The sequence below is a fragment of the Oncorhynchus kisutch genome, unplaced genomic scaffold (genome assembly GCF_002021735.2).
Source record: "Oncorhynchus kisutch isolate 150728-3 unplaced genomic scaffold, Okis_V2 scaffold1665, whole genome shotgun sequence".
Lineage (NCBI taxonomy): Eukaryota > Metazoa > Chordata > Actinopteri > Salmoniformes > Salmonidae > Oncorhynchus > Oncorhynchus kisutch.
In genome coordinates, this window is record NW_022263610.1 from 35,598 (window position 1) to 48,681 (window position 13,084).

Consider the following 13,084-nt stretch of genomic DNA (forward strand, 5'->3'; position numbering starts at 1 on the left):
TTCATATTAGACCTGCTCATATTAGACCTGCTCATATTAGACCTGTTCATATTAGACATGTTCATATTAGACATGTTCATATTAGACATGTTCATATTAGACGTGTTCATATTAGACATGTTCATATTAGACATGGTCATATTAGACATGTTCATATTAGACGTGTTCATATTAGACATGTTCATATTAGACATGTTCATATTAGACATGTTCATATTAGACGTGTTCATATTAGACGTGTTCATATTAGACGTGTTCATATTAGACATGTTCATATTAGACATGTTCATATTAGACATGTTCATATTAGACATGCTCATATTAGACATGTTCATATTAGACATGTTCATATTAGACATGCTCATATTAGACATGCTCATATTAGACGTGTTCATATTAGACATGTTCATATTAGACGTGTTCATATTAGACATGTTCATATTAGACATGTTCATATTAGACATGTTCATATTAGACATGTTCATATTAGACCTGTTCATATTAGACCTGTTCATATTAGACATGCTCATATTAGACGTGTTCATATTAGACATGTTCATATTAGACGTGTTCATATTAGACATGTTCATATTAGACATGTTCATATTAGACATGTTCATATTAGACATGTTCATTTTAGACATGTTCATATTAGACGTGTTCATATTAGACATGTTCATATTAGACATGTTCATATTAGACATGTTCATATTAGACATGTTCATATTAGACATGTTCATATTAGACATGTTCATATTAGACATGCTCATATTAGACGTGTTCATATTAGACATGTTCATATTAGACATGTTCATATTAGACATGTTCATATTAGACATGTTCATATTAGACATGTTCATATTAGACATGCTCATATTAGACGTGTTCATATTAGACATGTTCATATGAGGCATGTTCATATTAGACATGTTCATATTAGACATGTTCATATTAGACATGTTCATATTAGACATGTTCATATTAGACATGTTCATATTAGACATGTTCATATTATTTATAACAGACATCATGGAATCATTTGTTTTATTCATGTCGATATGTTGATTGGTACATAGAAACAATATAACACAATAAGGTTATTAGCTGTTTTTATTTCAAACTAGAGAAACAATACCAAGCAGTCAGCCCTGCCTCTTTAGGCTGTACAGTGTCTGTTCACATTAACTTTTTTTTTATACAAACATTGGAGTAAAACAAGCTTTCTGATGAGTATGACAGTTGAAGTAAGCTCATGAGGCATTTATACAGTACATTATATTCTTCAAGAATCAATGGGTATATATAGAGAAATCATTTATAAGTGAAAAATGGATGTAGCAACTAAGCATTCTAGTTTTAAATTAAGAAAAGCAGAGGTTTGTCAATCTGAACAAAGCATACTGCACACCCAAATTAGATCAAATAGAACTGTGTACAGTATATGGTTAATCTGACAAAATTCATGCACACCAGTTTTAATCTCTTTACAACCACTTTCTTCATATATTGAGTCATTGAAAATCTAAATTACAAATGTGTATATAAAATCATTGAAGTCAAATTCTTGGGTTTACAGTAATCTAGTCTGTTTGATTGATTCTTGTTGTTTCCTCTGGATTCTTCTTTTCCAAAAGGATTTCCCTGTCAAAAACAGGTCAAGGTCAGTCATGGACAACAGTTTTTATACCACATCTAACCCATTTGCTCACTGTAAGACAAACCTGAAGACCTGTGCCTGCTTCCGGAAATGTCTCAGTTTGTCAATTTCCTGAGCCAGTCTCCTCAAGTCATCTCCCTCGAGGGCCGGCAGGGTAGGTTCCTGTTGGAATCAGTTCACAATAGGTCCCTCAAACTTCAATATCTGTCTCTACTGTGTCCTCCATACCCCTGACTGGTATGAGACAGGGAAAGCTGGTTCAGTGTTTGACTAATAGCACAGAGGCTATGCCGCTCAGGTGTGTATACATGCGTACGTGTGTTTGTGTGCGTGTGTGTGTCTGCTCACATCTCCATCACTAAGGCCCGATTCCAACAGCCCACTGAGCGCATCCACATTGTCATGACAACGGTGGTACCGACCCCCAGTTTGGTGAGCCAGTTTCTTCAGAAAGTCATTGGCTGAGCTGTCAGAAGTGTAATAGTGGGTCGTAGTGAGCGTCATCGTGTAATAGATTAAATGTACAAATCAATCAATGTACAATCATATAGTCAGACCTGTCTGTGCAGTTGAATGAGACAGTGTGGATAGTAATGTGGTTCCCTGTGGTCAGCCTCTCAGTCTCTTTCAGCACAAGGCTGCAGCTGGAATCTGGCTTCCCATCACTCAGCAGGTACAGGCCCACACTGTCCCCAAACCCACAGCCAGTCTGAGGAGCATACATACAGAGGTTATAACATGACAAGGAGCAGACAAACAGAGGTTATAACATGACATATATAAATATAATTGGTTAACATGACATATGCCATGTACCAAGAACAGCAGGTACAGGCCCACACTATCCTCTAACCCTCAGCCAGTCTGGGCAACATACATACGGAGGTTATAACATGACATAGCCAGTTACTACTTAAACCCGTCACCTGCAGGGCCTCCAGAGTGTTGGTTCCCCCATGGGTGTTGAGCTGATATGCCCACTGCACCGCGTCGCGGCATGCCTCCTCTGTAGGCTCCTGCAGTGCCGGACGCCACGCCTTCACCCCCTCGGAGAACGCCAGCAGAGAGAACCTGGGACACAGTCAGAGAGGGTGTCTGGGGTTAGATATGACAATAACCAATGGGTGTCTGTGTAGCAGGGGTGAGATGGTTATATGAACATAATGAACCTACAGTAGTAACAACCACAGAACTAGAATAAGATTGTATTTATATTTCTACTGTCACCATTGCCTGTAATTGTCCTCTATGAAACAGACAGGTGGATAGAAAGAGAAACGTGAGCCTGTTTGTCTAGGCCAACACAGAGTTCCTTTTTCATTCTTTTTCTGGGAGAGTCAACAGTGGAAGTATCCAGGGGTAAGGAAAGCTTTTTAGGTTTAGTTTACCTGACTGTGTTGTGATGCAGCTGTTCCCAGATGAGAGAGGCCAGCTTGGTCTTCAGCTCCCCCAGGCAGGGCGCCATGGAGCCGGACACATCCAGCAGCACACACACCTCCCTCTCCAGCACCGCCCCAAACACACGCCTGCTACCTGGGGAAGAAGTGAGCGGAAGGAGCCAGACACTAGGGTTTCTTCAACCTTCAATCGGGCATTCATAGATATTCCAGTATTTTGGTACCATATAATTAGAATGACTAGAACAGAGAGAGAAAGACAAGATACAGAGACAGTGACAGAGACATAGAGAGAGGCATACCGGAGAGCAGCCATTGCAGCCTCTGCATGTAGCGCAGCAGGAGTCTCTCAGTCTGAGTAAGGTACTGTTTTAACTCTCCTGGAGTCAGCTGCAGGTGCTTCACCATCCCCTGAAACAACAACCACAGACAGAGAGAGACATGAGGCTCAGACCAGCATGGGAGTGGATAGATAGCTGCTTGGATAAGCTGATATCATTATTATTTAGAATCAAATGGAATCATTTTTCCGCCATTTGGCTGCATTGGACATTTGTACTCGTACTTGAACTTAGTTGCTAGCATTTTAATTTGTATTCATGCCAAAAGATGTTATTGAAGCCATTCTCCTCTGACTCACATTGATGTGGACACTGGGGAAGATGGAGCAGTATTTGGCAGACACTCTCTTGAGGACCGAAGGGACCAGCTTCTTATGATGAGTACAGTCAGGTCCAGACACCAGCTTATAGATGTCAAGCTTCTGCCTCTTAATACTGAACCTCTTCAGCCACTACAGGCCAGGGCCAAGAGACATATGAGATTTTTAAAAATCTGGGCCCCTCCCCCCACACACATTTTTAGCACATTGCCTTATCAGAGCGACTTATAATTAGAGCATTTAAATAAGACGGCTGATGTTTGATCTATTCATCTATCTAGAAGAAAAAGAAACGCACACCTAATAGGGCGAGGTGCTGGCTAGCGAAGTGGAAAACTTGAAAATAAAGGAGGGCCGTGCACACTATGTGCACACTATGTGCGGCTCTCCTTTATTTTCAAGATGAATAGATCAATCTGATTGGTTGACTTGATGATTGGCATGCATATCTGATACTGCACCCGTTTGGTCGAGCAGATCTCTTCCTGCTTTGGCAGAGTCACTAAGGGGATGGACTTTCGGACACTTTTAGGTTTGGGGTAAGACTTGAACACCACACCTAGACAAGAGGGAAAATACAATCACAACCCAAAAGTCAACACGCACGCACTCGCACACACACACACACACACACACACACACACACACACACACACACACACACACACACACACACACACACACACACACACACACACACACACACACTTACCCAAGTTACCATCTTCCAGGTAGAACACAGACTGGGTGACCTGAGAAGGCTTCCACTGCCTGGCTTTAGTCTCTACTGGACCCCAACCAGTCATGGGCTGTACTGAATGAGACACAAGAAACAAACAGGCTAACTTATAAAAGGCTATATCAATTTTACATCATACAATCATTTAAACTTGAAAAAAAACACTCATCCTTTGTATACAAACTATAAAAACATCTGCAGTTTTGTATTATCAAAACACAACAGTTCATCTCATGTGTGTATCCCTGGGAAAACAAACATTTTAAAAATAACAACAACAATAACAACAAGAAATCTAGTCTGAGGTAAACGGGTGATGATGTACCTGAGGGGAGAAACCCTAACCCTGGCTGTCTGGGTGATGATGTACCTGAGGGGAGAAACCCTAACCCTGGCTGACTGGGTGATGATGTACCTGAGGGGAGAAACCCTAACCCTGGCTGATGGGGTGATGATGTACCTGAGAAACCCTAACCCTGGCTGATGGGGTGATGATGTACCTGAGGGGAGAAACCCTAACCCTGGCTGATGGGGTGATGATGTACCTGAGGGGAGAAACCCTAACCCTGGCTGACTGGGTGATGATGTACCTGAGGGGAGAAACCCTAACCCTGACTGATGGGGTGATGATGTACCTGAGAAACCCTAACCCTGGCTGACTGGGTGATGATGTACCTGAGGGGAGAAACCCTAACCCTGGCTGACTGGGTGATGATGTACCTGAGGGGAGAAACCCTAACCCTGGCTGATGGGGTGATGATGTACCTGAGAAACCCTAACCCTGGCTGACTGGGTGATGATGTACCTGAGGGGAGAAACCCTAACCCTGGCTGATGGGGTGATGATGTACCTGAGGGGAGAAACCCTAACCCTGGCTGACGGGGTGGTGATATATCAGGTGAGAATCCCTAACCCTGGCTGACGGGGTGGTGATATATCAGTTGAGAATCCCTAACCCTCACTGATGGGGTGGTGATATATCAGGTGGAAATCCCTAACCCTGGCTGACAGGGTGGTGATATATCAGGTGAGAATCCCTAACCCTGGCTGACGGGGTGGTGATGTACCAGGGGAGAAACCTCATTACTGAGAAAAACAAGACCTAAGGGACTTGTCCCAAATGCCACCCTATTTTCTATATACAGCCCATAGGGCTCTGGTCAAAAGTAGTGCACAATATACAGTCAGTATATAAAAAATATAAATAGTAAAGTACAGATACCAAAAAACGACTTAAGTAGAACTTTAAAGTATTTTTACTGAAGTACTTTACACCACTGTATACAGTACCAGTCAAATGTTTGGACCCCTATTCATTTAAAAAATATTTTTAAAACTATTTTCTACATTGTAGAAAAGTAGTAAAGACATCAACGCCTTGAAATAACACATATGGAATCATGTAGTAACCAAAAAAGTGTTTTATATATGCATTTTAGATTTTTCAAAGTAGCCACCCTTTGCCTTGATGACAGCTTTGCACACTTTTGGCATTCTCTCAACCAGCTTCATGAGGAATGATTTTCCAACAGTCTTGAAGGAGTTCCCACATATGTTGAGCACTTGTTGGCTGCATTTCCTTAACTTTGCGGTCCAACTCATCCCAAACCATCTTAATTGGGTTGAGGCCGGGTGATTGTGGAGGCCAGGTCATCTGATGCAGCACTCCATCCCTCTCCTTCTTGGTCAAGTAGCCCTTACACAGCCTGGAGGTGTGTTAGGTCATTGTCCTGTTGAAAAACAAATGATAGTCCCACTAAGTGCAAACCAGATGGGATGGCGTATCGCTGCAGAATGTTGTGGTAGCCATGCTGGTTAAGTGTGCCTTGAATTCTAAATAAATCACTGACAGTGTCACCAGCAAAGCATCTCCACACCATAACACCTCCTCCTCCATGCTTTACGGTGGGAACCACACACGCGGAGAACATCCGTTCACCTACTCCGCTTCTCACAAAGACACAGAGGTTGGAACCAAAAATCACAAATTTGGACTCAACAGACCAAAGGACAGATTTTCACCGGTCTAATGTCCATTGCTCGTGTTTCTTGGCCCAAGCAAGTCTCTTCTTCTTATTGGTGTCCTTTAGTAGTGGTTTCTTTGCAGCAATTCGAACATGAAGGCCTGATTCATGCAGTCTTCTCTGAACAGTTGATTTTGAGATGTGTCTGTTACTTTTATTTGGGCTGCAATCTGAGGTGCAGTTAACTCTAATGAGCTTACTGCAGCAGAGGTAACTTTGGGTGTTCCTTTCCTGTGGCGGTCCTCATGAGAGCCAGTTTAATCATAGTGCTTGATGGATTTTGTGACTGAACTTGAAGAAACTTTCAAAGTTATTTAAGTTTTCCGGATTGACTGACCTTCATGTCTTAAAGTGATGATGGACTGTTGTTTCTCTTTGCTTATTTGAGTTGTTCTTACCATAATATGGACTTGGTCTTTTATCAAATAGAGCGATCTTCTGTATACCACCCATACCTTGTCACAACACAACTGATTGGCTCAAAGAATTAAGAAGGAAAGAAATTCCACAAATTAACTTTAACAAAGCACACTTGTTAATTTAAATACATTCCAGGTGACTACCTCATGAAGCTGGTTGAGAGAATGCCAAGAGTGTGCAAAGCTGGCATCAAGGCAAAGGGTGGCTACTTTGAAGAATCTCAAATATAAAATATATTTTGATTTGATTAACACTTTTTTGGTTACTACATGATTCCATATGTGTTATTTCATAGTTTTGATGACTTCACTATTATTCTACAATGTAGAAAATAGTACAAAATAAAGAAAAACCCTTGAATGAGTAGGTGTGTCCAAACTTTTGACTGGTACTGTAGGGAAAGGGGTGCCATTTGGGACAAATGCACTAGTCTACTCTTCACATCTTTAAAAGCATCTTGAAGATACAAAGCATCTGTAGAAAGATAAAGTGAAGGTCAACAAACCAGTTGGAAATACGGGTTACTCCTTACCGAACCAACATGGATTTAATTCCTCATGTAAAGGACTTTGATGAAATGGAGCCATCCTCCATTTCTTTAATAGTTTATTAATTTTTAGTCTGGCACTCACTTTGACTGGGGTTGGGACAGGAGCAGCAGTGAACTGGTACTTACTGCACTCGCTGTGGTACAGAAAGGTGACAGTTGCTCTGTCTGGCATTCCATGTTTTCGACTGTTTGTTTCCGTTTGGTGCCTGATGAACTGGGCCCTGCTCTAGCCCCTGCCTGACACTCACCTGAGATAGAACCTTCACTCCACTGAACTGACAGTCACCCACGGGGGAAGTTAACCTAGATACCGCTGGTAAACTTCCAGCCTGGCATTAAAACTGATTCAGTCTGGTTTAACCAGGCTAGAATGCTGACTCACCCGGTGGGATAGTAGATGTGGTACTGCTGGGACGCCATGCGAGAGCCTTCTGAGAGGAGGAATGCTCGTTTGTTCGGCCTTCCTTCATTTGCTGTCAGCAGAAAATAAAAACGTATGTAAAACTTCACTTCGAGTGGTGATATGCAGTATAAAGCATCATAAACCTTGATTTGCATGACATAAAGCGTCATAATGCCCTACATATGTTTATATAATCGTCATAATGCCCTACATATGTTTATATAATCGTCATATTGCCCTACATATGTTTATATAATCTTCATAAATGCTTTCATGCGGTCTTATGTAGCATCGACACAAAACATTATAACATCCACTCCATATTTATTAGCATCCTACTCGGCCCAAGATGAGGCATTTCTAAAATAATCTTTCATCTGATATTCTGTTTGTTAGTTGAGAGGAGAAAGAAATGTTGAAAGAGCTGTTTGATGTTGAAATGAGAGAGGACAAAGAAGAGAAAATATTATTGTGTGTGTTTGTTCGTACATCCGTGCATATGTGTGTGCTCTAACCAGCCTGGCGAGGGTGAGTGCTGTGGGTCGCGGTGGGGGCAGTGGTCTGTCTCTGCATCTCCAGGCCAGGGGGGACTGGGCCGGAGCTTTGTCCCCAGGAGAGAGATCCTCCCCTGGGCACCTACAGTCAGACTTCTGGGTCAAGGAGTCCACCAGCATGGCGCTCTGGAGCCACACACAGAAATACAGGTCATCCTTTAACTAGCAATGGATAGATTTGCAATGACAGTCTTACAATGTTAAAGTGGTTGAATATTTTTTTTCTCCATTAAAATAATGTAAACAGAATACCTTACAGTATGTTGTAAATACATATGACTAGTATCTGAATCTAAATGTTTTGAGTAGTTTAGGACAGATCTGTGTGTAAGCCGTTGTTGTTGCTGCTGTTTAGCACTCTCCCTTCCCCATGCTGTTCCAATCTCACCTTCTGCCAATAATTAGCAGCCCTCTCCATCTCTCCAATCAGAGCAGTTATGTCATCGCTCTCCAGGATGCCTGCAGTGAGAGGACAGGACAGACCAGGGCTCAGGGTTTCCACCCAGCATCACATACACACACACACACACACACACACAGACACACACACACACACACACACACACACACACACACACACACACACACACACACACACACACACACACACACACACACACACACACACACACACACACACACACACACACAACTTGCATACATACACACAGACAGGCAACATGCATACATACACACAGACAAGCAACATGCACACACACACACACACACACACACACACACACACACACACACACACACACACACACACACACACACACACACACACACACACACACACACACACACACACACACTGTATAGAAGAAGTATCTGTTGAATAGGCCATTAGCTGGGGGATAAGTGGGTTCACACAGCTGGCTGGTAGCCCCTCCAGGAAGTAATCACCTCTGTGGTGGGTAAGTGTTTCTACTTCTACTGTCATCACTGGTGCTCATTTCTTCAAGGTGCCACTTGATAGTGGAGTAATCTATTTTTCCATGGCACTTTTTGAAGTCTTCATGAAGATTGTGTGTGTGAATTCTCGCGTACCTGTCTCACTGCTCCAGTGGAAGCGTCCGTTGCCAGCTTGTGCCAGTTCCCTCAGTGCCCCGCAGTCTCCTCCCTGGTGGCATGGCGAGGTGGAGGGCAACCCCCCGTCTGTGCCTCTGTCTGTCCCTCTGTCTCCTCTCCAGTCAACAGACAGATGTGGAGACGTAGAGGCCGGCCACTGCAACACTCTGACACATATGAAGACACCGTTGCCTGGGAACAGAGCAACAAGAGACTTGTTCTGGATTGATTGTCATTCATTTGACTTTTCGAGAGAAAAGTTTTTTTTAAATAAAACATTTATTCACATGTTCATCGAAACGCACAGCTGCCAGACAACAAGCACGGGCATATGAATATGTAGGCACATTATATCAGTGACACCTAGCTAGTGCATTAACTCGCTTCCAGCAGCAGAGGGCAATAGAGGGAAGATGTCTCTATTATAGTGCCCTGTTGGGATGAAGTGCGACCAGTGTAACAGTATGGTTACTCTCTGCGGCTAAAGAACTGATTTCAGATCAGCTCTTCCTATACCAGTTCTAATGTTCACCATCATGAGTCATCATCACCAATTGATATAACTGTTGCCAGGACAGTGTCATACAATTTCCTGGTCAGGCAATCCGCTGGTGAAGAGGTAGAGGCCCTGGGTGAGAGGGGGGGACAGAGGGAGAAGAGGAGCGGGAGATAGGGAGGGTGCCCCACTATTGAGGTCCCCCTCCAGAGACAGCCTCAGAGCACCCATGGTGTTCCTGCTCCCTGAACACTGTAATCCCTGGACCCACCTGGAGGAGAGAAAGAGACACATGGTCAGAGCTATACACATCCGTGTGCAGCCACGCAAACACACATGCAAGCATGCTTGTACGCACACTCACAAATACACGCAGATGCACAAAGGCATATGCACACGCAAACGCACACCACACACCATCAAACAAGCAAAGCGTCAATACAGGATTAAGATGGAATGCTACTACACCGGCCCTGACGCTCGTCAGACATGGCAGGGCTTGAAAACTATTACGGACTACAAAGGGAAACCCAGACGCGAGCTGCCCAGTGACACGAGCCTACCAGATGAGCTAAATGCCTTTTATGCTCGCTTCGAGGCAAGTAACACTGAAGCATGCATGAGAGCACAAGCTGTTCTGGATGACTGTGTGATAACGCTCTCAGTAGCCGGTGTGTACAAAACCTTTAAACATGTCAACATTCACAAAGCCGCTGGCCAGACTGATTACCAGGACGTGTACTCAAAGCATGCACGCACCAACTGTCAAGTGTCTTTACTGACATTTTCAACCTCTCCCTGACAGAGTCTGTAAAACCTACATGTTTCAAGCAGACCACCATAGTCCCTGTGCCCAAGGAAGGGAAGGCAACCTGCCTAAATGATTACCGCCCCGTAGCACTCACATCGGTAGCCATGAAGTGCTTTGAAAGGCTGGTCATGGCTCATATCAACATCATCCTCCTGGACACTGATCACCGACAACGATGAGACAGCCTATAGGGAGGAGGTCAAATTGGCATGTGTGTGCCAGGACAACAACAACCTCTCCCTCAATGTGAGCAAGACAAAGGAGCTGATCGTGGACTACAGGAAAAGGCGGGCCGAACAGGCCCCCATTAACATAGACGAGGCTGTCGTGGAGCGGGTCGAGACTTTCAAGTTCCTTGATGTCCACATCACCAACAAACTATCATGTTCTGAAACACACCAAGACAGTCGTGACGAGGGGTACAACCAAAACCTATTCCCCCTCAGGAGACTGAAAAGATTTTGGCATTGGTCTCCAGATCCTCAAAAGGTTCTACAGCAGCATCATCGAGAGCATTCTGACCGGTTGCATCACTGCCTGGTATGGCAAACTGGGGCATCACTGGGGCCAAAGCTTCCTGCGATCCGGGACCGTATATAATAGGCGTGTCAGAGGAAAGCCCATAAAATTGAGTCACCCAAGTTATAGACTGTGTACTTCTGCTACCGCACTGCAAGGCAGTACCAGAGTGCCAAGTCTAGGACAAAAAGGCTCCTCAACAGCTTCTTACCCCCAAGCCATAAGTACTGCTAAACAATTAATAAAATCGCACCGGACAATTTACATTGCCCCCCCCCCCCCTTTTTGTACACTGCTGCTACTCGCTGTTTATTTTCTATGCATAGTCACTTCACCCCCACCAACATGTACAGATTGCCTCAACTAGCCTGTACCACCAGTACACTGACTCGGTACCGGTGCTCCCTGTATATAGCCTCGTTATTTATATTCTTATTGTGTTACCTTTTATTTTAGTCGACTTGGTAAATATTTTCTTAACTCTTCTTGAACTGCACTGTTGGTTAAGGGTTGTAAGTAAACATTTCCCGGTAAAGTCTACCACTTGTTGTATTCGGCGCATGTGACAAATACAGTTTGATTTGATTTGATACGGATGCACAAATACATGCACGCACACGTGCGCACACACACGCACTTTGAAATACTTTTGAAAGACGTCACTGCATAGCATGTGACAAAAGCACTATGTGAAATCTCTCCGGTCTCCATACAGGCAGAGAACTGCCTCTCTCCTGAAGTAGAGCTAGAGACCAGGCAAAGAGAGAGAGAGAGACCAGGCAAAGAGAGAGAGAGAGAACAGCAAAGAGCCCTCAAAAGCAGAGACACCATACAGAAACATCAGACCGCCTCACAGCCAGGCTTACACATGCACACACACACACACACTTTGAGGACCTTACTGCCAGGCTTACACATGCACACACACACACACACACTTTGAGGACCTTACTGCCAGGCTTCCTGCAGGTTCTCTGGTGAGGTGAGGGCCAACCTCTCCCTCCAAGCTCTGACAGCTGAGCCGAACCTGACAGAGGACAGAAAGACAAGTAGAACACAGTGGAGTTATTATACTACACACTGTATAGTACTACAGAGAGGAACACAATGACAACCTTGAAACAACGTCTTGTATGGTAGAAGAAGGAACTCTGTCAAACTTGTACAACTGATCTGAGAGAGGACAGGATATGTCTTCTTCAGACTGATAGTGGGGAAGAAACAGAGGAGAGAGAGTGATGACAACTTGAACCGAGGAATGAAGAATGTTAAAGGTGAAGAAGTTCTAGAGATATGGGCGCCACATGCCAACTTGAATCAAAGCAATGTGGAGGACTGATATTAAAAACTATAACACGTAGTAGAGGGGTGAAGACCGGAAACATATCAACCTACAAGCATATTAACATATTATACATTCATCTCAAATGTATGAAAGGAAAGAAAGAGTGAAAATATACAGTACAGGGACTCACACACACATTCATACTGACTCTACACACACACATTCATACTGACTCTACACACACACATTCATACTGACTCGACACACACACATTCATACTGACTCTACACACACACAATCATACTGACTCTACATGTAACGGATGTGAAATAGCTAGCTAGTTAGCGGTGGCTAAAGTTAGCGGTGGCTAAATAGCGCGCACCAGACCTCTGAGACCTTGAAGTAGTGGTTCCCCTTGCTCTGCAAGGGCCGTGGCTTTTGTGGAGCGATGGGTAACGATGCTTCGTGGGTGACTGTTGTTGATGTGTGCAGAGGGT

The 13,084-nt window shown here is 43.8% G+C and overlaps 1 protein-coding gene across 3 annotated transcripts; it reads right to left on the bottom strand.

The window, feature by feature from the left end:
* Nucleotides 1-1,092: 1,092 nt before the first annotated feature.
* On the bottom strand, nt 1,093-12,513 carry LOC109876582 (von Willebrand factor A domain-containing protein 3A). Of its 3 annotated transcripts, XM_031818854.1 has the most exons (16): nt 12,255-12,513; nt 10,063-10,243; nt 9,456-9,668; nt 8,794-8,864; nt 8,367-8,531; nt 7,831-7,921; nt 4,428-4,529; nt 4,177-4,274; nt 3,695-3,847; nt 3,357-3,465; nt 3,046-3,190; nt 2,584-2,728; nt 2,215-2,366; nt 2,006-2,123; nt 1,722-1,819; nt 1,093-1,641 (listed from the first exon to the last, which is right to left on the bottom strand). In XM_031818854.1, the coding sequence occupies exons 4-16, from the start codon at nt 8,821-8,823 to the stop codon at nt 1,581-1,583; spliced, it is 1,467 nt and encodes a 488-aa protein (XP_031674714.1). In that variant the 5' UTR covers nt 8,824-8,864; nt 9,456-9,668; nt 10,063-10,243; nt 12,255-12,513; the 3' UTR covers nt 1,093-1,580. The 3 variants fall into 3 exon arrangements, with proteins under 3 accessions (XP_031674714.1, XP_031674715.1, XP_031674716.1); XM_031818855.1 differs by lacking the exons at nt 8,794-8,864; nt 9,456-9,668; nt 10,063-10,243; nt 12,255-12,513 and having other exon boundaries at nt 8,341-8,482; XM_031818856.1 differs by lacking the exons at nt 8,367-8,531; nt 8,794-8,864; nt 9,456-9,668; nt 10,063-10,243; nt 12,255-12,513 and having other exon boundaries at nt 4,428-4,524.
* Between the last annotated feature and the right edge of the window lie 571 nt (nt 12,514-13,084).

Coding starts and splice junctions, on each gene's coding strand:
- LOC109876582 (XM_031818854.1), bottom strand. CDS start 8,823: ATGGAGAGGGCTGCTAATTATTGGCAGAAG. Junction 8,532..8,793: donor CTGCTAATTATTGGCAGAAG/GTGAGATTGGAA, acceptor GTGTGGCTCCAG/AGCGCCATGCTGGTGGACTC. Junction 2,729..3,045: donor CTGCATCACAACACAGTCAG/GTAAACTAAACC, acceptor ACTGTGTCCCAG/GTTCTCTCTGCTGGCGTTCT.